We start from the raw sequence: 25,510 nt of genomic DNA, 5'->3' as shown, positions 1-25,510 counted from the left end.
GGGACATTTTATTAGGTATTTCGGTAAGCCTGCAATGGTTTATCATAGCACATAAGACTATTGTATAAAACAGAAGATCTCAAACTAGCAATTGTTTGCATCAAGTCATATACAAATAAAATTCTCTTAGCTTAAACTGAGTTTTCCGTCTAAGTATGCGCACTGAGGCTAGAGTCAGATAGAATAGTTCTAGCATACTCCCAGAACGACTGACAGGTTTCGACTGCCTCTTAATGTCTATATCGACTTGTAAGCACCACAGTGGGGACCCCAATTCATGTAGCTTCTTCCACTGAGCAGAGTGCCACTGTCACCCCGCTCATACACCCTATACCCCGACAGTAGCCAAAGCATAACAGTTGTGCGGGGGAGCACATGTGTGGGGTGGGGATGTGGGCGCAAATGGAAGCGCACATGGAAGCGTGCATGCATGTGGGTGCACGCGTGAGTTTCCCAGGTCCCTCATGCTAGTCTTTTACCAGGCGGGTTTGTTACTCCCGATTCCCACAGGGAGAAGGCTCAAAGGCCTTAAATGTTTGGCACCTCATCCTGGCTTACATGGCCTTACAGTGAGCAGAGTCTCTTGCTCCTCTGATTTGGAGTAGGGTGCAGAGTCTGATTCCATTACCCCTTTCTCTCTCTCAGATTTATTTTATTTACTTCTAAACTCTTACAATGGTATGTGTGACATTCTGACCAGGTTGCGGTTAGCTTCACATACTCTAGTCCAAACCTCGAGTTGTGCTCCGCTTGCGTCCTAGACCGTCGCTTGTCAGTTCACCTAGCACTGAAAATAATACAACTGCTTACCTCTGAACAAGGATGATACTAGCAAGTACACAACTTACTAAGGATCTTGGTCCTAGTTCTAGGCATTTGGTTAGATGATTCGTTGCCACAGATTCAACCCTGATGATAGACAGTCTGAAATGCATTTGCTTCATATAAATCTGGTCTCTTTTTTATATTGATATGTATTAAAATCCTTGAATCATGAACACTGCGAATGTAGTCATTTTACTCTTGTCATTTATATCAATGGGATGATAAACACTTAATGTATTGTGAGAAGTCAGAAATGAAAGCCGGACACAAAGTTGTCATGTTTTTGGTTAAAGACTTATTTTCATAAGTTAGAAAAATGCCTCTTTAACCATGGTTTAAGAGAAATTTACCTACCTGAAACCAAAAACCAAGGATGTGTGTGTCAGGATGTCCGGAATCAAAACCGTCCTTGTGTGCAAACCTTCTATCCGGAGCCTCACACTACAAACTAAATAATATGGTGAGAAGGGAAATGTCTTTAACCTGGTGTTTGCAAAGTGTTCATAAATGGAAATAAAACCGCTCCAACATAGAAGTACTCCAAGGCAACAGAACCTTGGTTCCAGAGGGTGGTTCCCTTCCTCTGGATTCTTCAAATGGTATGGCAATGTTTCTAATACTAATAGTTGTGTCGTTCTTGGCCCACGACAATCCTGTTAGGTCCATAGCTGCTTAGCCTTGTAATTCCTTCTTTTAAAAAGCTCCTTCTTTGTTCAAAGAACACTGTCCTTCGCTGGGACCTTTTAGGTCTGCAAGTGCCTGCTCCCCTGCCAGGACTTATTATGCATGTGCAACTGCCTGGTATACTCTCCTATCAAGACTTCCTACTTCCATACATATATAACAATGTCTCTTTACATCCAAAATTGCATACATCTTCCTTGGTTCAGTATATCTAGTTGTTTCAATGTTCGCTTTAAGTTATCCCCATTGCTGCATTCCATGCACTCATACAATGTTGGGGTCATGTTTGTACATTGCCTTTTTGACTCACAATCTTATTGTTGTTTCTATCTCTGCAGCTTTACAATGTTCAAACTGTGTTTGGAGTCATCGAACCCCCATGGGTCCCCACATTGCTTGGGCTGACTCACCGGCTCTGTGTGACGTCTTCGGTCGGGTTTGCGCTTTTGAGGCGTAGCTTTGATGCCTGCTTTCCACTATGGACTGCTTAGATGTCTCTCTAGCTTCGCTCACGGCTTCATGCCTGCTTTCCTTCAGGTCCCAGAGAGGGCAATGCGGCTTCCTCCTGCTGCCGAACGGCCAGGAACCTCCCCGTGGCTCCTGGCGTCCCTGCAGCAAGTCCTGCTTGCGCAATGTTACTTTCCCTCTCTGATGGCGAGACCCTTGGCTCCACCACACAGGCTTGTGCCTCCAGCTTCTACAAGCCTCCAAGGGAGATGCAACCTCTTCTCCTGAACAGCTGCTGAGAGCACCAGCCCTCTCACACGAGCAAAGTCGTTCAGACCTCTTACCATAAACTTTAATGAGCTTCACCCAACTTGGGCAAAGAACCAGACTTTCTGGTGTTTCCCCCTTAGCGAGGGAGACTGCAGTCTGTTCTGGGCTGTGGCACTCTGCTAATGTCCAGGAATTCCCCTTCCCCCTGGAGGGTGTAGACTGGCTTCCTTGACAACTAGTGCTTTCCAGCTGCCCACATGCAGTTGGGCGGCACGGGTTCCCCTTGTCTTGGCAAAGCAGTTGTCAGCCCTTCCTTCTCGAGCTCAGGAATCCTGCAGCCAGGTCCTCCAGGGACCGCTCACACTTCCTGACTCTTTCCTTCCTTTTATATTGGCTTTGGCCAATAGGATTTGGGGAGAGCTAAACTGCCGACAGTGGGAAGTGATCATGATTACTCCTCTCCTCTTCCTCGTCCCAGTGTTGTGGGGATTGTGAGAACAGCAGTCCCTTTCTGAGAATACTGTATAAATGTTTGCAATAGGTTTTAAAGTCAAGCTATGTTTGTAAGAAGAGTATGTGGAGCTGGGAAAGGTGTTCTTCATAATTTGAAGAGGCCGGTTAGTTGGGAGATGGCTTTTGGGATGTGACCAAAGCTTTGCACTCCTCTCCATGTGTGGAAGAGGGAAGGCACCACAATGGGCTATTAGATTGCTGCAAACGGGGGATTCAGCCTGAAAGGGGGCATGGGAATACTGCGTCTCACCCAATCAAGTCAAGATATCCCACTGGAGGTTGTCTCCTCATGTGATCCTCCCTCATTCAGCCGCCTCCGGGGTCAGTATCAGGTATAGCGTCTGCTGTCCCCTGGCCACACGTGAGACGGTCACTGCCGGGAAAACAGTGATGACTTTATCGGATTCATCACAGTATATAAATAAAGAAGGGTCAGTTGGACCATGCAGTGAGCATGCAGTACCCAAGAAGACAGAGTATATACTATATGTTCACAAGCTCTCTCTCTCACAGATCTACTCTGGGGAACAGCTGCTGTGCTCTTGCCTCTGGTCCATGTTCTGCTCTGCAAGCTCTTCTTGTGTCTGCCTCATCCAACTTACAAGCTACAATATGCTTCTCTGGTTGAGCACTTCCCACAGACAGACAGGGTGAATTCAGGTATCTCTAAAGAGCATTTCTTGCTTTGGGAGTTCTCCAGCCTTCTACTACATTGCCTCGGTTTATCTGGAATAGATTTCCTGCCTCTCAGCCTGTGCCTCATCGTCTGACACATACTAGCTGATTTCTTTGTACTTCTCTATCAGCAGCCTCTGCTCCAACATCCAGTCATGCTTTTCATGAAACACCCCACAGCTGAACCTCAAGGTGTCTTCAAAACATATTCAGATGCCACACCACAGATTTCTGGCTCACCTATCATCTGTGCAGGTGAACTGCTCCCGACTCTCTGATATTCCCATGTTATCTCTGGCATTTCACCCAAGTGGTATACTGCTCTTTATTTTTTATACATCAGATGCATGCGATAGGAGAACAAGACCAAAGATAGGTCTCAGAACAGAGCTAATTTCAGCCCAATACAGATCTTCACGTCACTGAGAATCAGATGGAAATATTTGGATTTGAAGGCACAATGAGTTTTGGTCGATCAATGTGCAGGTTTCCCCCCTGCGACATACGCAGAGGAGCCTGCAATGTAGCTTGTGTGGTTGGAGTGAGTGGCAAAAAAAGAACAGTTGGAAAAGGATGGCCCTAATTTAGGAGGTTCTTGAAGTAGTCCGCTGATGGCCTCTCATCTTGTGGACATTGAACGTGTGTCCAATACCTGTGGCTTCTTTGATGTTTGGCAGATAATGAGCCTTCCATTGAGGCAGCTGAAGATTAACACTTGCAACACCCCCCTCCTAAAAAGCTTTTGGTCTTTCCACATACTGAAAGCAGTAACACGAAAATGGGTAACAGTAGTGCAGCGCAACACAGAGAAATGTGTGATACATGTTAATTGTGTTTTAATAAACACATTTCAGCCTGATGACAGAAACCTATATTAACAAAAATGGAAACGCAATGCACTGCAACGTGGTCTTGTACATACAGCAGACTTCTGCCATTTTGGCGGCCTAGCTGCATATGGCCTGCAAGAAAAGGGGGGTGCTGTCCAGATGCCAGCAACTGAAAGACATAGAATCTGCAGAGGCACGATCTTTCAAGGTGGCAAGTCATCCCAAATGCAGCAGAAACTCTAAAGCTTATGCAGAAATAGGTCTTCTCCTCTGGAACAAGCACTTCCATTAGTATAGCATTGAAAAATATTGACCATTAATTCCTCATTAAATGACATCTCTGAACAAGATATTAAGTTGTAATAGATCTTTAGAGAATACAAGATGAATGGCCCTAATCCAACATGTCTGATTTTAGTACATATTAGTTTAGGAAATCTGAAAGGAAAAAAGATGATGATGAAAAGAAGGGCAAAATTAAGTTAAGTAAATGACAATCCTACTTTTATCCGTCCAAATAAGTCTGGAGCTTTAACTACCCTACTGGTTTGCATCAGTTTAATTTTCCAAGCTAGGCAAAATGGATACAAAAATGAAACTATACGACACCCTGCCTTATTTTCCTTTCCTTTACATCTTAAGAAAAAAGGTCACTTACCCAGTCAAAGGATTCAGAACAATCGCCCTTGGTTCATCTAGGTTTTCAGAAATCAGTATTTTCCTTGACGTTCCATTCAATCGAGTCACTTCGATACGATCTGTCCCTGTGTCTGTCCAGTACAGGTTCCTAGCAACCCAGTCCACTGCAATTCCATCTGGGTGGTTAATTTCACTGGTCACAAGTGTCTGGGCACGCGTGCCATCCAGAGTCGCCCGCCGGATAGCCTTGACTTCATCGTCGGTCCAGTAGATGTAGCTCTCCACTGGGTCATAGTCAATAGCAATTGCGTGCTTGATATCATCCAACTGCAAAATTATGTCTGTGAAGTCTGGCATATCCAAAGAGATCCGGCGCAAATCTGTCCTCCTAGCAAGTAATAAGACTTCTTCAGCACCTAAAAGGAAAGAAAGAAAAAAAAAAAAGACATTCTTGCATTTCAACAGTTAATAATCAGTTATCACATAATAAAAGTAAATGTGCTCTACTTATTTTACAAAACAAGATTTGTGACTGACTTTCACTCAATACAACTTATCTCGCTATCATCATTAAAGTATAAGTGGCTCCTCACATTATGCCAAGAGGAACCAACAAGGATTTCACAATGGCGCACGTTGATGTGGGAAGGAGCGCAGACTATTCTTTGTGTGCACAAAGACTAGCAGGCTTTGATAATATTGTTCTGGTAGAGGAACTGCAGAAACAGCAGTACGAGAACTAGGCCAACAGCTGCTCGCATCAAGCAAAACTATGGAGCAATACCTTGCAGGAGACCAAGATATATCAGTTCTCAGCTAAAGGCCTACGACAAATTACCCAGACAAGGACAGGGTTAAAAATGTCCAGGAGCTGGGAGCTAGTTGGCACATGCTTGTAGCCTAGAAGAGCCTTGTTAAAGAGATTCCAACCTCTACTAAGAGCCACCTTTGACTGCCCAGGGGCTGTTTCAGCCTGGGCTTATTTCAGGTGAAAAAAATGTAATTGGACAGCATGCCGCCTTGCACTTCATGCAGAGCTCCTAGAGAAGTAAACCACTGTTGTGCAAAAGGAGCTTTTCAAATGCAAATGTTTCCATCACCACCGAGAAGACTGCTTACACATTTACTTTGCCCCATCTCTTTCCATAGAAATCCTAAGGGCCATTGCCATAAAAAGAGGGAAAACACTAAAAGCAATGGCATAAGCTAATCACTGTCGAGTGTGATGCTGGCCTGGATAAGTCCATGCAAATTAACATACTACTTTTTGTTCATACAATAAAACTGAGCATACAGAATCCCATTGAAGGTATTGAAATCTCAAGCCTAGCTCCCTGAAACTACTTTCAGAAATTGCTATGAACCTTCCTATTTTAAACATACATCTTCATAATCCAACACTTAGAAAACAAATCTGGAATAAACATACCGAAGGTGCTGCAGCAATACAAAAGTATGTACAGCTACACTACAGGAAAACAAAATAACCTGATCTGTTGACATTCCACAAGTCTGCCTCTTCACAATGAACTGCTTACAAGGAGAATTGAGAGAAAACTTGCGATCGTTGGTTTAAAGATGCACTAGTGTCATTAGCAATAAGATCGACATCAGGTCAAATGCAAGTGTCAACTGCGGGATCCACTGATCTAGCATCACTACTCATGCATCTAAACTTGAAGTTGTAGCTTCGATATGCAGCCAAGTTGTGAAGACACTGACATGGGTGCCCTGTGCCAATTGAACAGATAAACCTAGACCTGGAGCCTTCCTTGAAAGGGGTTTCTGAGAGGATGCAATCTTTTTAAGTAACGCCCCACCAATGCAGGCGGTTATGTAGCTGCAATACCATTGAGATTAATTGGATTGATAACTGTCAAGCACAGGCTTACAAAAAGTAACTGAAAGACAAGACTCATGACAATCCATGAAAACAGAAATTGGGGTGGAGGTGCCTCTGCAAAACTGCACAGGAGCTTGTGTATAGTTGTACTGATGTGCAATTTTAGTGTCCAATTAAAGTCACAAAAAGAAAAATCGTTAATCTGAAAATAATGTTATTTTACGATGAAGTTTAAGATGTGCCTTTGAGGGCTTTTTTGTAAAATTATGTTTCTCTGAACTTCACAGCTGTTTGCATCGGGAAAGATACTGGTGGCTTCTGAGCCAGAAGAATAAGCAATTGCCCACCCAACTCCTATCGAGAGAGAAAGGAAAGGAATACAATTTATATTGCAGACATATGTCACCAAGACACTGAATTATATTTCCTATCCTGGTGTTAATGAGAATGGGCAAGTTTTGTAAATGATAGGTCTAACTTTATGCAGAATGATGGAAATAATCTCGAGCCGATACCCAAATCAGAAACCGGCTTGCAGTACTTTGGGCAGCCAAAGGAACGTAAAGTTCAGAAGGGCCCTGTGTTGCAAGGGCATTGGGTCTTTATCCCACAGCCCCTCCCCCTTTCCACTGGGTAAATGGTATTTCAAAACATCAAAAAGGCACCATTGAAGAAATAGAATTATCCAGGGGCAGGAGGCAGAGGACAGATGTGCAATTGTTTTTAATTATCAATTACACTTCAAAGGTAAGATCGGCTGCTCAATTTCCTGCCAATCCGAGGTTGATAGCCGTATTACAATTGCTTGAAAGCAGTGTCTTTGATTGCAGCAGCTGAATGTTGGTGCTCAGTGAGCGTGGAACATTGAAACACGTGAACTATCAGGATTTAGGGGCATCAAGGGGGACAGGCAACACAGATCGCCTCTATTATGAATGTGCACAGATGGAAGCGCCTGCGTATGCACCTCTTTGTTCCGGATAGGCGTTTTAAAGAAAGTTTAAGGAATAGTGATGCGGTAAACCAATAACTCGTCGCTAATTTTAAAAAAAAAAACAGCAAGAAAAAAGGCGCACACAAACAGAAATGAGCTAATGTGCGCAAAACAAGGCTAAAGCTTTCTCACCATTGAAAAATACCTTCATATCTTTATTGGCTTTATTCTAGATTTCGCTCAATGGTAACATTGGAAATCTGTAAATTGTAGGCAGACTTAACATATTAAGGTGTGCAAGACTATCCAAGACCTCGCTCTGATCAATCTACCCCAATTGTTAAATGAGCGCATACACTAGCCTCAACAAATCCTAGACTGGATTTTTTACGTCCGGAAAACATTGGGCGGAAGGAACCACTCATTTTGGCAACACCTGAACCCCAACAATGAGCCAAAGACTACATAAAAGCACAGACTTGCGTCATGTCAAATCATAACAAGACTTCTACTAACCTCAGTCAACTCTAGGAGCAGGCACCTGTGAACCAAATGTAGCAACTACCCAATATCACGGACCACTAGACATTTGCCAACAAGGATGTACGACTACTTAGCCTGCATTCACTTTGACACGTTTATTTCTCCATACCTTCAGTTCTCTTGTCTTTCACTTCTCCCACCATTCACTTAGTCATTACCAGCGGTGAGTCCACGTGCCCCCCTTCTTTTCCACCCCATATTCTTCACCGTGCTACGCCTTTGCCCAGACCCTGACCTTAATCAAACCATAACCACATGCATTGCCTCATTCACAATGTGAATAGGCAAAGTGAATGTAGAAAAGAAATTAGTGCAGAGATAGTTTTCTGGGCAAAGTAAAGGGTGGATACCTTGCCAACCGGGTTTGAGTAGTAGCATGAGTATTTTACTTTTCAAACAAATTATGTAGTAAATTAGAAAACAGATTAAGTCTAATACAAAGACACAGGACAACAATTACCTCCTCTAAAAACGTGTCAAAGAGTGACGTGAAAATAGCCAGGCTGACAATTGCACTATTCCGCTATGTTGGCTTCCCCCTTCTAACCAGCAATGTTCCGTTTTTTAAGCTTTATTTTTCTGGAGCATTCAGTGGCAATTCTTTATCAAAAACGTAATTTTCCAAAAAGGGTGTAACTTACGGGGAGAAATGCTTGCCAAGTCTGCTAGCATGCTTACCTTTCATAAATGTTTGATAGTGCCTTGGAATTGATGGTTCTGGCATTCTCTTTGGCCCTCTACCATTGCACTTAGAGGTTTCTGACTTCGGCTTCATGGTCCCCAAAAGTAAGTAAGGCTAAGCTCTGAATGGCAGCACTTCCTCACTCCTAAAGCGTTCCTCATCGTATCCTATAATGACAGTCATTTCTAGTCAACTGGTGACATTGAACAGATGGCCTATGATCCATGAAAGAATACAGTAAATAGATGTGTTTGAAAGACAACACAAATTAAACAAAGCTACACGTCACAGGGGCTGCTGTTGCACGGAGAGCCAAGATAACGGACCGTGCTTGAGCTCCACGCCGAGAGTGGGACTTAATGTTTTACTGCGGTATGCCATACAAATTGATACATTTGCTAGCGAGAGTCTGTGGATCATCCGGTCTGGTTTTCATGGGAGCCGGTGTTATGGTTTCTGCGAGGCCACGCAGAAACTCAGTGACGGCAAGAAAGTCCTTGGGGGAAGCCCCGCACAGACGCTTCTCGCAGTGTCGGAGCAAGGTGTGCCTGATCCGCAGCAGAGCAGACTGCCGCAATGGAGCTGGAGAAGACCAATATGCTATCAATACCGCCGGAGCAGACATACTACACCACAGAGGCAGCTGGAACTCCCCTTGAGGGCACTGCAACATCGGCAGTCACTGAGAAGTAAGTGCAGCCTCATCAGCGCACGCCAAGACATTAACCCCCCCTGCCCCTCCCTAACAGATGATTCCAAACAGAGTAGATGGCACGCTGGAGAATAAACCGCTGGCTGTTTCAACAGTTGGTGTGCATATGTACATGTGACTGGTACACTAACGGGCATCACACTGATAACCCTCTTGTTAGCTACTACACAGACCAGTGAAATAAGACTCAGGGCCTCCTTGGCTGGGCTACAATGTGATTGTACTGTGGCTGCTCACAAGTTGCCATATATCCTGCACGCCAAAAGGTGACCTAACGCTTCTAGGCACGACAGCCTCCCCCCACTGCGACATAATCCTTTAACTCCCACACGCAGCCTATGCAGTTGACACCGCAGGGGTGAGATGGTCTGGGCCCCACAGTCGATGCATGAATAAGGGGTGTACTTATTTATAGGTGCAACGGGTCCGACATACCTGGGCCCCTGAGAGAACACGGAACACGTACAGAGGAAATCATGACAAAGGGGTCTGGTTACAAAAATGAAAGCACCATCAATCGATTCACAAAACCCACCTCTAAACCTTTGGAAATGGCAGAAGGAGCAACCAACGATCATACGCCCAATGGGGAGCCTCAAGCCACGGCACCCAGCGATCTACAGGGTGTAATGGATTCCATGCAGCGTGGCTTTGCCGCAATTAATAAGCTGGACAATATAACGGCTAATGTAACTTCGATCCGAACCCAACTGGAAAGGGAGAACAAACGCATAACTGAGGCTGAGAATCGTATCAGCAATACAGAGGACACTGGGGCATCACTGAAGGATACTGTAACGGCACTCACTAAAGATAGGAAGCTCTTTAAGGCCAAATGTGAAGACCTAGAATCAAGCTCATGTAGGAATAATGTGCATAATGTGCAGGGGGTAGATGCATGCAAATTGTCGGACTCTGGTGGCAGTGGAAGCATTTAACCCGGATCAGGTCAGGGCACTCGCTCCAGGGTTGAAATTGCAGGATCCTAGGGTCCAGCGTGGGGGTCTCTGGGGTTGAGGGGAATTGGCACAGAGATGAGAATTCTCCCTAAAACACAGCACCCTCTTTGCAGGGCCACTGAGAAGTCCCTTGGACTTCTCTTGATGTTTAAATACATTCTCTTGTAAGAGTAGTGGGAACCTTCATCTTACTTATGTTTTCTTTTGAGAGTCCAGCACACACCACCCTGTGTGGAGTGCTGGGGAGGTGAGGTTTACACAGGGACATCTTGTACCACTTCTCATGTAACCTTTTGTTACACTAACTTGAATGGCTGTGGTTACTTTTTACTACTTTTTGTGCAGGGTACTAGCAGGCTGGTTTCTCAGATTCAGTGCAGCACCCATGTGTGACCAGTTTCCCAGAATGACGCCAGTCTTCTTTTTTCACCCTTTTCCATTTGCCAGTTCCTTCTGGGCTTTTACTTTATCATTTAAACTAGGTTTGAGTCCTTTGTGTGTTTTGCCTTTGGCAGGCTTCAGCCCTGAAGCCCGCCCAGGCTCCAGTGTGTCAGGGAATGCAGGAAGTGAGTCCTTTGTCTGTAGAAATGCCTGGCTGAAACCAGTTCTAAATGGGCGGCTGGCTGTCCTCTCACGCATAGATATGTGGTTTGTTACTCACACACTGTTGAACTGGGTTTTAAGCTGCCAGATATTTCCCCTAACGTTATCAGTACTACGAAGAATACAACTACCAGGACCTACAGGGAGGAAAACACAGTGCTGTTTTAAACCTGCGGCCTTAGAGGACCAGATATTCCGGTTGAACATGAGGGAACACATCACACAACACTTCTACAGTAATGATGGCTCAGTACCACTACAAGCAACATTGTGGCAGGCGTTTAAGGCATACATCAGGGGCATGGCTATATCAACTGAGTATGGGGTATTGCAGGATATCAGAAGGGAACTACGACAATGCGAGTCAGAACGATCACGGTTACAGCAGGGATATGCCACTGACCCCTCTGCCAAGATGAGGCTGGTCATTAAAGTCGCCCTTGATAAATACTGAGAAACAGCGGACAGGGAATTGAAGTACTTTGATAGACCTGTCGCAGCCTGGCGTTATGGTGAGGCGGACAGACCGGGCAAATTGTTGGCATGTGTGGTCAGGACCGACAGAGGCAGCCCTCGTGTATCGTGTTTGACAGGCACGGAAGGTTCAGTGGCAAATTTAGACCGATGTGAATATGGTATTCTATGACTTCTAAGCCGCATTGTATTCCCTGCGACTGACCCCTCTGATGCCACACATGGTACACGAAGATCAGGCAGGTTTTATGCCCAGCAGATCGGCAACACTTATTCTACGTAGAATGCACAATATCATCGCAATGGTGCTGCAAGATAACCACGCAGTGCGGTAACCTTAGATATGCAGAAGGCATTTGATACGGTTTCCTGGCCCTTTCTCTTTGGGGTATTGGAAAATTACGGGTTTGGGCCCAATCTCATAAGATGAATACGGGCACTGTATTTGCAGCCATACGCAAGGGTATATACGCATGGTATACTGTCACCAGTACTCCAATTGAAAGCTGGTACTAGACAGGGGTGCCCATGGTCACCCTTACTTTTTGCTTTAATTATTGAACCACTGGCCGACTTAATACGTACACAGTACGGGGTGCTGGTATCCTCAGTGACCGAACGGAGCTAAATTACACTTTAAGCCAACAACATTATGCTATACATAAGAGAGCCGGAGCATAACTTGCGACGCATACGGAGTGCTGAGGTGAAGATCGGAAGACATTCTGGTCAGCATTTAAACAGCGGCAAGTTCGAGATATTCCCCTTGACAGATACTACCCAGAAACCAGCAGACATGTGGTCGCTGAAGAGAGTCAAAGACTTTGGAAAAGAGATTGCACGCACCTCCACACCGACCAAAGCCCTGAACTATTATAGACCTATGGCTAAAACGATCATTAAGCTTGAAAGGTGAAAGCACCTCCCCATATCATTAGTGGGCTGAGTGACACTAGTGAAGATTATAATCCTCCCCAAATTGCTGTATCTTTTTCATAACATACCAATGTGGCCGGGCAGGAAGTTCTTCACTGGTCTAGCTAGGATGTGCGCCTCATTTGTGTGGAATGGACAGAGGTTAGGGCAAAATGGAGCCTTCTTATACTACTTTATGAAGTCGTGGGTCTTTCTGCCCCGGACTTTGATTTGTACTATTTGACGGCACAAACACACTTTGCAACATACTTGTGGAATCGAGATCCAAGGCCCCCACACGTGAGATTAGAGAAAAATACAGGTGGCCACTGGACCACTGGTACAATTAATGGCAGGCAATAGGTACCACCACACACACCAATTAGACCCTGTGAGCGCCATACTAGTAGCATGGAACAAATGATCACTCTGCACTGGCAGCACCATGGCAAAGAAATGACACTCTGGGGACTAATTGCGTTGAATCCCACTCTGGACAAACTAATAGCAACTCACTGTAGCGGTGTGAAGGTGCTGAGGGAACTGTATGTCGCAGGTAATTTTATTACATGGGACACAATTAAGGAACATATAGGAGACTCACCTTTACAGCGATTCCAGCACAACTGGGTCCGCTCGGCAGTTGCATCTAGATGGGCGATGTTCCCATTGGAACCAGACTCGCATCTGTGCCTCACGTACATTACGTCACAACGGGCTCGGAAGAAATCCATATCTGTCTTGTACAAAATAGCACAAACCACCACAACCCTGTGGACAGTAGACATCAGGGGCAAATGGGAAAGATTTTGGTATTCCCTTCTGAGATACGCATTGGACACAGATTTCTAGGCTCTCAAAAAAGTGTCACTGAATTCTAGGTACCGACTGATACAGTTCAAGGTCCTCAATAGAACGTATTATACACCGACAGGGCTTTCAAAATGGTTACCCTTGACAGACTGGCAGTGGCCCAAATGTAGAGACACGAATGCCCATATATAACATATGCTGTGGAACTGCCCCGCTTTGACTATATACTGAAAAGCAGTATGCCATACACTAGACGATATACTAGGGCAACCCTCTACACTGAATGCGATTGACTGTGTGATAGGTTACATGGTGAAATTGAATATATTGAAACGTAAATGTGTTAATTTGGGACTCCTGCTTGCCAAGTGGGCCATCCTTATGCGATGGACTCCGAAAGAAGCACCATTGTTAACGGACTGGCTGCAAGATATTGTATGGACTAATAACAGAATAAATGTACGTTAACCTGCGGGGATCTGTGAATCGACCAAGAGACATTTGGGCTGGCTTTCGTGCATGTCTGGCACGGGAAAAGGAGAATGACGGGAAGGGCCTGCTCATACGAGTGTATACCTGCATTTTGTGAAACTAGAATCATGTGTCTGTCCTTTTGTGAATCTGCTGCTGGAAATATACCAATGTTCCTTGAGAAACAGCCAGCCCGCACAAGGTGTCATCAAGAGATGGTGCTACTCAGAGTGCCCACCCCATCCCAACTCTGTAGCCTAACTGCCAAAGGCAAAACAATTTTCAAGTTTCTGTTCTCCTTCCCCAACATAGGATATATTATTAAACTACACATTAAGTGAGAGCATTCCAATGCATCAATCGTCTAAAGGACTTCCTTATTTTCTCACATCAGAACAGAAAGCATGCTCTTATCACGCTTTCAAAATAAAAAGGAAAGAATATTCCTCACCACGTGGCTCCTGATGTGCCCTGGGTAAGGGCAGAAGCAACCACAGTTCCTGGGGCTTTGGGAGGAGACTTTTGGGCTATGACTGATCAGCCCTATGGGAAGCAGGAAAAATAAACTGTCCCTGATCCCTGAAGTACGACAGTGGCTCAAAAACACCTGAACATCACAACTCTCTTCTTGATTCCACCATTCAATACCACACCTGGCGTGGCCCTACTTAGGAATAGCCCCAAGAGACCTTTAGGTGATATAGGTTTTGTCCACGAGGAAATATTCACATTTCCACTAATTAACACAGAAAATTGTCTGAGGCGGGAAAAAGAGAAAAACAGCGATAGTTGTAGAGAATACAGAAAGGGCATTTTAAAGCAGATGAGAATCACAGATTTCTGGAGAAAGCGCACCACACCAAGAAAATGGAGTCAGGGATCGGAAGCATTGCCTCACAAATGGAAAGCGGGCACAGTTTCATTCTGACTTTGCAGGGAATCGAGGAGTATATCAGAGTAAGACATGAGAGAGAAACGGATCGAGAGATGGGAGAGAAAAGGACTCGAAGGAAGGGGTAAGATGATGTACCAATTCGAAGAGGAATTCACAGAGGAAGTGGATTATGTTCCGTCATTAGGAATAGCAAGGTAGATAGTACCTAAGAAAAGAGCAACAGAGTAAGGTGAAAAGAGGCAACAAGATGATAAATCTCATTAAAAATAGAAAAAATCTACTTTTGTGAATCGGCTGTTAATTCTGCATGCATAGAATAAAAGATGTGCTTGCTTGAGATGAGATAATGGCGTTCTTATAGGTTTTTTAGGCTCAAATCGACAGCTTCCTAGCCTGAGGGCTATTGGTGCAGTACCAGTGGCACTCAGGGACTTTAGCTTTAGTTTTAAGGGTGGAAAGTTCTTGAGTTATCAGGAATGTGAAGATAGCAATCCCTTTTGTGCCTTAGAAGAACAAACTAAAGTACTGTATGCTTTCAGTGGCAGACATCAAGGCAGTGAGTGTCATTTGGCAAACAGTTGGCATCTCTGTGTGCCGGGATAGAGGAGAAAATTGAAGACATTTTCAACCTATATTCCCCCGACACCCCACTCTCCTCACCCCCATAAATGCAGCAAACTACCAAAGACCAAAATGGACACAAATATGAAGTATGCAGGTATTACAACTAGTCATAATGAGGGTATTAAGAGAGTTCTGCCTTATGCTCAGACAATATAAAATCCTACAGGACTGGTCCTAGACCCCAGCCAACCTCAAGAGACTAAGCCTGTCCAATAATGATCTTTGTTGGAGATCAATCAACATCAGCTATACGCCAACTCTCTACTTGACACAGATATACCAACATTAATGTCCAAATACTAACAAACCTCAGACAAATTTCCAATACCTTAACATTTGCGATGGTAGTATACCAAGCCGGCCATATTCTGAAAATAATGTACAGGTCAAATGATCCTGGAGCCACTTTAATGCAGTGTGTTTTCCTTCACTGCTAGACTTTGACCGTGCACAAGGCATTCACCAACCCGTTGCATTTCATCTCAGGAAGGAAAAAGCAGAAAGATAAACCACAACAGAAGCAACGATATCCACCTTGTAAGAAACATGACCACCCCTCACCCACACGTCCCAATACACAATAATTGTGTGAAAAAATGGGTATTGTTCCCCATCTTTTTCCTAACACCTCAAGAGGCCATTGCTTGGCTTAGCAAGGTTTAATGTTTTAGATGTGTTCATGTCATAACGTGTATAAGTGTGCCCTTGGAAAAACTAGATTGGTAGGGGCTCCTCCTCCCACTGTTTATTATCTCAGATTCACAATAAAGTTCCATTCATTAATCACTTGGAAGAAGCATACAAAAATACTGCCAGTACAATTTAAATTACGGTAGCACTGCATATTAGAGATGTGAAGTATTATCAAATAGTTAATTAAAAAGCAATTTCTTATTTTTTTTAAATAGTACCCTCAAGGAAACCGTTAAAATCTGTACATTGGTGGTTTCCAAAAAAGTTAGGTTGTGGCGAGGGCTGGGGTGGAAATTCAGTTACGGGTTTAAATGTTGAAAAGAAACAGATTTATATGGCATACGTTACTCACCGTATGTTAAGACGGATTTCTGAACTCTGTCCTGGAGGGGCAGAAGTTCAGAAGGCCAGCCTAGTTTCTTGGAACAGGGTAACCTCTGGACAAGCCAGACCAATCTGGGTAGCGATTGCGGCGGTCAAGACTAGGTCTCAAGAGGGGTGAGGGTGACTGAAAGCCCGCAATGAGCACACAAAGCAAGGACACTTACAAATTACTCCAAGCAGGTGTTATATTAAAAATATATACACATTACAAGGCCTTTGTAACATTGACCGTAGCGAGAAATCACAATAAAACTCAAGTAAACTAACACATACCAAGCCAATACAATATATATATACAAATAGAAACGAGCCTAACGAGTTAGACACACGAAATGTGTAGACCACCTAGATGGGGAGGAAAACAGGCAGGGCGAATAAGAATTAGACCCAGTCCGCCTTCAGAGGCACCCAACTAAAAGGAAGTCCAAGCCCTACAAAGAGTGGAGCCTTGTGCTCAAAAGTACCTGCACACGCTGGTGCCAACGGGCAAAAAGGGGAGTCTCTTCGAGGGAATCAGGAAGTTTAGTTCGGTGAACAAATGAAGATGAACAGAGCTCCGCGACTCAAGCGCAGCCTCCACTGTGGGCAGAAGCAGAGCGTGAGTACGGAAAGGCGTGCTGTTCGACACAGTGGGGAAAAGCTATGGGCTCCTGCAGGAGGGCGACCAGTTCCTAGCGATGCTACTCACCGGTCCCCGATGCAAGCAGACCCAGGCTTCTCTGCGTCAGTTTCAGTGCTGGCAGGTTCAGATAAGAGCAGGGGACGTCTTGGCGTTGTGTAGATTCCGCAGCAGCAGAAGTTGAGTTGAGGATGTCCCAAATGCAGTGAACCTACACAGTTTGTTATCACAGCAGGGCAACAGAGCAGCCGTGTGTATTTCAGCCAAATGTACACTACTCACTTCAGACCTGGGAATGCCAAGTGTACGAATCGTGTGAGAGTGACAAGGACTCGTAATACAACACAACCTGACGGCGGTTACAGAGCAAGACTCCAGGGTAGGCTGGTCAGTCTGCTGGATGGCCCAGAGACACTTCCGAAGGCTTACGTGCAGGAGATGGTGAAGATGCCGAGAATAGTTGTTCCCACTATTCCAAGCGTCGAAGTACCAGTACAGGCCTTCTCGTTCGATCAGAGGTAGAAAGGGTTTCACCAAGCGACAGCAGTGCAGAGGAGCAGTCCTTCAGCGGGTCACCAGCGATTCCTCGGTTCAGCCTCGTGGTTGCAGGATACTTGGCTCCTGTATTCCTTTGTTCGTGAGAACTCAGGAGATCGACATGGTAGTGGTGTTTCCAGCCCCCTCTTATCCACGGTTCCCTTTGCGCCAAAACGGAGGGGACCCAATGGGAGATCTGCTCACAAAACACGCCATACGTGGACCTATCACGGACCACGGAGGTCCCAGGCATTCACACCACCCTAGACTCTCTGGCACCCAGGATGTGTATTGGGACCAGACATCCCAGCCCACATCCTGGAGGCACACACAAGGCCTGTAGGAGCCCGCAAAAGCATCTGTGTTTCCCGGGAAAGTACATGCCCAAATAAGGAAGGCCCCGGGTCGGCTCGACCTGGGGAAGGTGAAGGGGGCAAGACGGTCAGCGGACAGGACGAGCCTTGTGGTCTGGCCATTTTGGGAGCCAGGCCACCATTTTGGGCTAAGCGCGAGAAACGTGCTTAAATGCCAAAAGGAGCTCAAAAATACAAAGAAACGATCGCTGCCACCAGTCCCGTCCGTGATTCACTTGCACCGTTCGATAACAATCCCAAGAGAGTATCTAGGGCCTGTAGAAGACTAGAGACCCAAGAGAGCAGTAACTTAGCTTACAGTGCCTTCTTGTGTCAAGTTGCGTGAAAACTGCAACATGTTAAAGAAACTACGGAAAACGTTTCCCGGTACTGACTGTCTTAAGGGCATGTCAGTTTCCCCGTAAGAATGGAGCGAAAGCCCAGAGGAGTGCGACAGAAGGCTGCACTTCTCTGGCAATGTCTAGATCCTGGTGAAAACAGCAAAAAGTTTAGGGGTTGCCACATGGAAGGAAAATTACCCACAATTAAGAAATCCTTCCTAACACCGTACTCTTATTTCTGATGCTTGTATCTGCTTAGATTCACATGCTTTGAACAGACGAATATTCAGTGTTAGTCACAGAGTATTACATGATTTGTTTTTGAAACACGAAAATGGGCGGTAACTGGGCGCGTCAGTAATCCTATCCCTAGTGTGATGTCCAATGCACCCATGGTCCTTCACGCCTTGAGGTCCATCAGATTGTTTTGCTTCAGACATGAGGTTGCATGAAGTGCAGCACGAGTACAGATATAATAGATCAGACAATAGAGATAAAGCAAGAAACATCCATGCACCTTCGACTCCAAGAGGGGAGGAAGGGTGGGCACATGTGAATCTAAGCAGATACAAGCATCAGAAATACAATTACGATGAGTAATGTATACCTTCTGCAGTTTGTGGATCTGCTTAGATCACATGCTTTGCATAGAAAAGCGAGCAGTATCTGGAGAAGGAGGCGGGTTGTGAGAAGGTGCAGTGGCAAATAATGTTTCAGCTCTGCTTGCCCACCCGTGAGTCTGCTTTTGAGTATCAATACAGTAACGTTGTATAAATGTATGAACTGAGCTCCAAGCAGCTGCTTTGCAAATTGCGTCTAGCTCTTGTACTCCTTGTAGAGTGAGTCCTAGGTGTAAAAAGGTAGAGTTTTATTTTTTATTTTAGATCATGAATAGCAGAGCTGTATGCATTTGACTATCCATCTGGAGATAGGGTTTTTAGAAATGTGGTCTCCCTCTTTAGCTGGTGCTATGGAAACAGAGTTGGTCTGTTTTCCTTAGTGGTTTTGTCTTGTTTATGTAGTACAAAACTGCCCTCCTTCCATCTAAGATATGGAGAGTCCTTTCGGCTGAGTTATATGGAACTTGGAAACAAGTAGGAAGTTGAATGGACTGGTTGACATGGAACTTGAATATGAATTTTGGTGTGAACCTAGTATGTGTCCCGAGGACCAACTAGTCTTTGTGAATTACAGTGGTTCCATGTGTTAAAATCGTGGCACAAATGGCAGTTTACACAAAAAGAATTGCGGCAAAAAGGTTGTGGTTTTGCCGCCGCCATCCATGTAAAGGATTCGGGGGGGACCCCCGCAACCCCTGACCCATTATACCATTTAAGGGGAGCAGGGGACACCCCCGCTCCCCTTAAATGGTATAAAGGGGTACACCTTTACCAGGTCAAACCACAGCATTTTTGCCGTGATTCTTTTGTAAAGACGACATTTTTGCAGCGATTTTATTACTGTATACCATTACAGTGTACAGATGGGGGCTTGTACCTCACTTACTCCTCTTATGGAGGTGATAGCAACTAGAAAGGCAGTCTTGTAGGTGAAGTGTTTTAAGCTGGCCTTGTGCATGGGCTCGAAGGGAGGATCCATGAGCTTTGAAAGTACAACATTAAGGTCCCAAATTGTTGGAGATGGGAGGGTACAGTCTCTTTACTCCCTCCATGAAAGCCTTGATAACAGGAATTTTCCACCAAGGTACTTTGTTTTGTGAGGTGGTGTACACGAACAGTGCCGCTAGGTGTACTTAAATAGAGTTCAATACTAGGCCAGAGTGTAGTAGGTAAAGCATGTAATGTAGAATGTTTTAAGCTGAGCATTCGATTAGGTTTAAGGATTGTGTTCTGCACCAGATGACAAACCTTTTCTACTTGTTGAAGTAACAGTGTTGTGGTAGGTTTACATGTCTCTTTAAGGATGTCCATACACCTTTGAGGAAGGTTTAGGTCCCCAAACTAGACTTCCACAGCCAAGCTGTCAAGTTCATAGATTGAGGATGTGGATGAAGCGTTGTCCCCTGGTGCTGGGACAGCATGTTGTAGGGGCGCAGAAGTTTGATTGGTTTGCACGTCGCTAGTTTGAGTAGGTGTGGAAACCATGGCGTTCTTCACCACATTGGAGAGATCAGGATTAGCGTGGCTTGTTCCTGGTGAATCTTGTGCACTATCCTGCTAAGGAGAGGTATCGGTGGAAAAGCATAAGCAGATTTCCCTAACCAACTCATCCACAGGGCGTTCTCTTTGAATCCTGGTTGGTGAAACCTGGATGCGAAGTCTGGGCAGTGTGCGTTTAGGCGTGTGGCGAATAAGTCTATATGAGGATGACCCCACAGGGAGAAGATTTACTGTAAAATATATCTATTGATTTGCCACTCGTATTCCTTGGGTTGAGGATTGCTGCTCAGAGAGTCTGCTAAAGTATCGAGTTCCCCTGGAACATGTTGAGAGACTAGTAACATGTTCCGCTTGAGTGCCCACTTGTAGAGTGTGTGCCTCCCTGATTTTTTATGTAAAACCTGGCACGGGTGCTGTCAGTGAGGACTTGCACTGTTTGACCTGCTAGCTTGCAGAGCTTTGAGAGCCGCTAGAAGTTCTATGAGGTTGATGTGGTTTTGGGCTGTGGTGTGTGAACATTGTCCATGAGCTGTGTGGTGAAGGTAGTGTGCTCCCAAACGGAGGTCGAGGCGTCCGTAGTTTCGCTTGAACTGGTGGATTGCGAAAGAGTTTTCCTTTTAATAGATTGGGCCTCATTACGACCCTGGCGGTAATCGCCCGTCATTACCGCCATGGCGTAATGAGCGTTTACGCCGTGGGACGATGGCGTAAAGAGCGCCACATCACGACCCATCGCGCACGAGCATTACGCCATGGCGGTAATGCAATTAACGCCATTGCGGAAAAGGCCCCTACCGGCATCGTTAAGCGAGCAAGGTGCACTTCCGCCACCGTAAGTAGCGGCCACCGTAAGTAGCGGCGGCCGTAAGTAGCGGCGGCCGTAAAAAGTCGAACCGGAAATAGCGTCATCGCGCCGGAACGGGAAACAGCCCGTCGGCCATCTTGAAAAACACAATCCATCGCCATCCTACCAAACAACACCAGACCCAACCCTGACACCTGTCCCAACCAACCACCCACCCATCCAAGTACCCGAAAATGCCTAAATCTGTGAAAAAGGCATGTGACCGCCAGCGCCAGGAGAGATTCAGCCGGGAGGAACTCTGCATGCTTGCGGAGACCCTGCAAGACAACGCAGGTGTCGTTTTCTCCCCGGACATGACCAGGACAGCGATCGGGAAAAAGAAGGCCATCTGGGCCCTGGTGGCTGAGCGCGTCAGCGCGGTGGGGACCGTACCCCACACCCCACAGCAGTGCAGGAAGCGCTGGGATGACCTACGCATACGGGTCAGAGCCGTCATCTCAGCAAACCGCAACCTTGCCCTGGGTACCGGCGGAGGGTCGGAATCCCCCCTGAAACTCCAACCATGGGAGGAGATCTGTGCAACCACGATTGGCATGGAATCCATTTAAGGCGTCGGAGGGATGGAAAGGGGAGCTCCGACATCAGGCGATGAAGGTAGGTGCCTCAAACAAGACATGCCATAGTCACAGCAGTCCAATCATGTGTAGCACAAGGTTGCCCTAGAGTGTAAATGCAACACATGTCAACACTGCCCATAGCCACATGCGAGCACCACCCTGCATACACTGCTGGCACCCGCATACCTGCATCCACATTCCACACCAAAAGGAGACAACCTGCATGGCACTGCCTGAAATCTTCCTCATCCACTGACCACAATAGTGTCAAACATTTCATTCCAAAGTATGCAGACCCATCAATAACGCCCTCCCTCCTTTGCTCCACCACAGGCACAGATTCACACCCAGAGGACCAGGACACCCCTGCGCCAAAGAGAGCCAAGAAGGCCATCAACAACGGCCCTGCACGCTCAACCTCAGCTGCAGTGAGGCAGACCCCACAACAAGCAGGTCCCACTGCAGGCATACCGGATGTCCCACCGGCAAGCACCCCTGTTGGCAGCAGGCCAGCAGCAGCTGCTCCACCTCCACCGACATTGCCTGCCACAGGAGGCAGGGGGTCAGCGGCCAGCAGCAACATCGGGGAGACAGCTGCAACAGCTGCATGTTCAGACTCGGACATGGAGCACGAGGTCAGAAGCCCCACTGACCTACTACATTCCCCCTGTTTCTCAGACGCCAGCCCCCATGAGGGTCACACACAGGGGCACACAGAGGTAGAGGAGTGGCCATCCACCCCATGCCTTGTCCACACTCCACAGGAGGGGAGCAGCCCCTCCATCACTCCACCAGCACTGGCCATGGGCCAGCACGGCCAGCAGTCCCTCCAGGACATCACTCAACGGCAGCATCAACTGTCCGCAATGCTGGATGAGCATGCCGCGGAATGTGTGGGGGCTAGGTCTAGCATTGAACAGGCCACGGAGACCCTAAGGGCCGAAGTGGCGCAGAGCACTGCCACCCTGAGGGATGCCATGCAGGCCATGTCCAGGGACATCTGTGCAGAACTTGCGGCCTTGCGTCGTGCGGTCACTGGCCTCACCCACACACGACAGGACGTGCATGCACAGGGGCAGCCAGGGACATCCTCCACTGCCAGTTCTGCGCAGAGCAGCCCCGTGCGACGTTCCGGTCGTAACCTGCGCTCCACAGCCAGGGGTGCCCCGGGGGCCGGGAGAGGGGGCTTGTAACAGCCTGTGGCCACTGTCACAGGCATCTGTTGACACCTAGAGGGTGTGTGTTGGGGTGTGCAGGGGGGAGGTGGGAGGGGTTGTGTTGGGGTGTGCAGGGGGGAGGTGGGAGGGGGTGTGTTGGGGTGTGCAGGGGGGAGATGGGAGGGGGTGTGTTGGGGTGTGCAGGGGGGAGGTGGGAGGGGGTGTGACACGACATTTCATGGTTTCAATACACTTTATTCTTTCCAAAAAAGTAATGTGTGGACATTTTCATTGCGTATGTGTGCTTTATTGGTGTACAGTCCACAGTGTGCATGTCCCAGAGACACACAGTGCCCCAAGTGCAGTCTCCATGTGATAAACACCAGCCGTGTGTGCTAGAAGCAGTGGTCGATGATACTTTGGCGCATTGCACGCCCCTCCTGTGCATCGCCTCCTCCATGGGGTGCCGCCCCATCTGCACCCTCCTCATCGTCAGGTGGTTGCAGTTCTGCGTCAGGGGGCAGGGGCACATTCCGTCTGACGCACATATTGTGTAGCATGACACATGCCATGACGATCTTTGCCACCTTCTCATGGCCATACAGGAGTGCGCCACCAGACCTGCTGAAGCTTCGGAACCGTGCCTTCAATAGTCCGAATGTCTGCTCTATGACCACACGAGTACGTGTATGTGCACGGTTGAAGTCCTCCTCGTGCTGGTTCTGCGGGTTCCGGACTGGTGTAAGGAGCCACCTCTTCAGGGGATAGCCTGCATCACCTGTATGTAGACGAGAATGTATGTGTCAGTCATGTTGTCTGATCAGGAACATGATGTTCCGCCATGGCTCGCATCCAACTGTTACTTTGGCTCACTTCTACATGCACTGATTGATTCACACAATGCAACCAGTATATGCTCATGGCTCCCATGGCCTGTTTTGCATGCCATCACCCAATGTATGCAGAGGGGTTGTGTGCATTGTGAGTGCCCATCCGCTGTCTCCGTTCTCTGTGTTACTCACAGCCAGGTGGAGTATGCATCATCCCCCCCCCTTTCTGCCAGGTGGAGTATGCATCATCCCCCCCCCTTTCTGCCAGGTGGAGTATGCATCACCCCCCCCCCTTTCTGCCAGGTGGAGTATGCATCATCCCCCCCTTTCTGCCAGGTGGAGTATGCATCACCCCCCCCCCCCTTTCTGCCAGGTGGAGTATGCATCATCCCCCCCCCCTTTCTGCCAGGTGGAGTATGCATCGGTACGTCATTCACCTGCCCACTTCCATGACATTGGACTCACCGAGTAGCCAGGATCTTGGGCCTGCATGTCGCTCCATGTAGCGTGGTATTGTGGAGTTCCTCAGGACCATTGAATCATGGGTTGATCCGGGGAATCGGGCACAACAATGTGTGATGATCTTGTTGGAGTCACAGACCATTTGCACGTTGATTGAGTGGAACTGTTTCCGGTTGCGGTACGGTACCTCCATGGCACGTGGAACCACCAATTCCACATGGGTGCAGTCGATGGCACCAATGCAACCGGGTATGCCGGATAGTGCATGGAAATCCACTTTGGTGTTTGCAATCTCCTGGGCAGTCCGTGGTAATGAGATGTGGTCGTCTGTGTGCTTGAGGAGGGCATCGAGCACTTGGATGAGTGTTTGTGAGAATAATGGTTGTGAAATGCCATGCAGGTGCCCCACTGTGTGCTGGTAGGTGCCTGTGGCCAGGAAGTGGAGTACAGACACTACCTTCAGTAGGGGGGGGGGGGGTGGCGGTTGGACTTTCTATCATGCTGACGATGTCGTTGTGTGTCATATCTACGATGGCGGTGATGGTGTCCCGGTCCAAACGGTACAGGGTGTGGATCTGCTCAGCAGTGAGGTTGAATGGATTGGCTCTGATGCGTGGGATTGGGGGCTGCCTGCGTGGTGGCACTGGCTGTGCTGGTGGGGCTTGCTGGGCCTGCCTTGCCCTCCTTCTCCTCCTGCGTCTCCTCTGTGCTGCCTGTTGTTGTTGTTGTTGCTGTTGTAGCACATGCATTGCTATCAGGTCCTCCAGCCCCAACATTGCTAGTCGTATTGGCATCATTGTGGAGTGTGACTGGGTGTGGGAAGGGGTGGGGTGTGCTCTTTTTGTGCTTCCCCGAGTCTGTATTGCCTTCACCTGTGCTGTTTCTGTGCACCTGTGGCAGCTGCATTCACTTAACATGGCCCTTTACGGTTGGTTCGCGATGGCGTTATTTGCACCATGGCGGTAAGGTACTTAACGGGCTGGGTGATGGCGTTAGGTGCATGTCCGCTTGGGTCGGCGTTTGCGTACCTTTCCGCCATGGCGTTAAGTACGGTGTGGCCGGTCGCGTGCGCGCACCCTTGGCGCAGTTAGCGCCAGCGTTAACTACGATGCCGCTAATGGCATCGTAGTTAACGGTCACGGGTCATGATCGGACCTGGCGGAAAACGATGGCGGTAGCCATTTAGCGCCATCGTTTTTCACTTAGCGCCAGGGTCGTAATGAGGCCCATTGTCCTTTGAC

The 25,510-nt window shown here is 47.1% G+C and overlaps 1 protein-coding gene across 3 annotated transcripts in view; it reads right to left on the bottom strand.

The window, feature by feature from the left end:
* Positions 1-25,510, bottom strand: part of LRP5 (LDL receptor related protein 5) — a 680,976-nt gene that overhangs the window by 308,787 nt on the left and 346,679 nt on the right. For all 3 annotated transcript variants that reach the window (XM_069624105.1, XM_069624104.1, XM_069624103.1), the window contains exon 6: positions 4,903-5,299. In XM_069624105.1, coding sequence (XP_069480206.1) covers positions 4,903-5,299 — 397 coding nt within the window. The remainder of the gene's footprint in view (positions 1-4,902; positions 5,300-25,510) is intronic.

This window comes from Ambystoma mexicanum, chromosome 11 (assembly GCF_040938575.1).
Source record: "Ambystoma mexicanum isolate Mex_15411 chromosome 11, UKY_AmexF1_1, whole genome shotgun sequence".
Lineage (NCBI taxonomy): Eukaryota > Metazoa > Chordata > Amphibia > Caudata > Ambystomatidae > Ambystoma > Ambystoma mexicanum.
The sequence above is the reverse complement of the archived record's forward strand: the minus strand, read 5'-3'. Positions and strand labels throughout refer to the sequence as shown.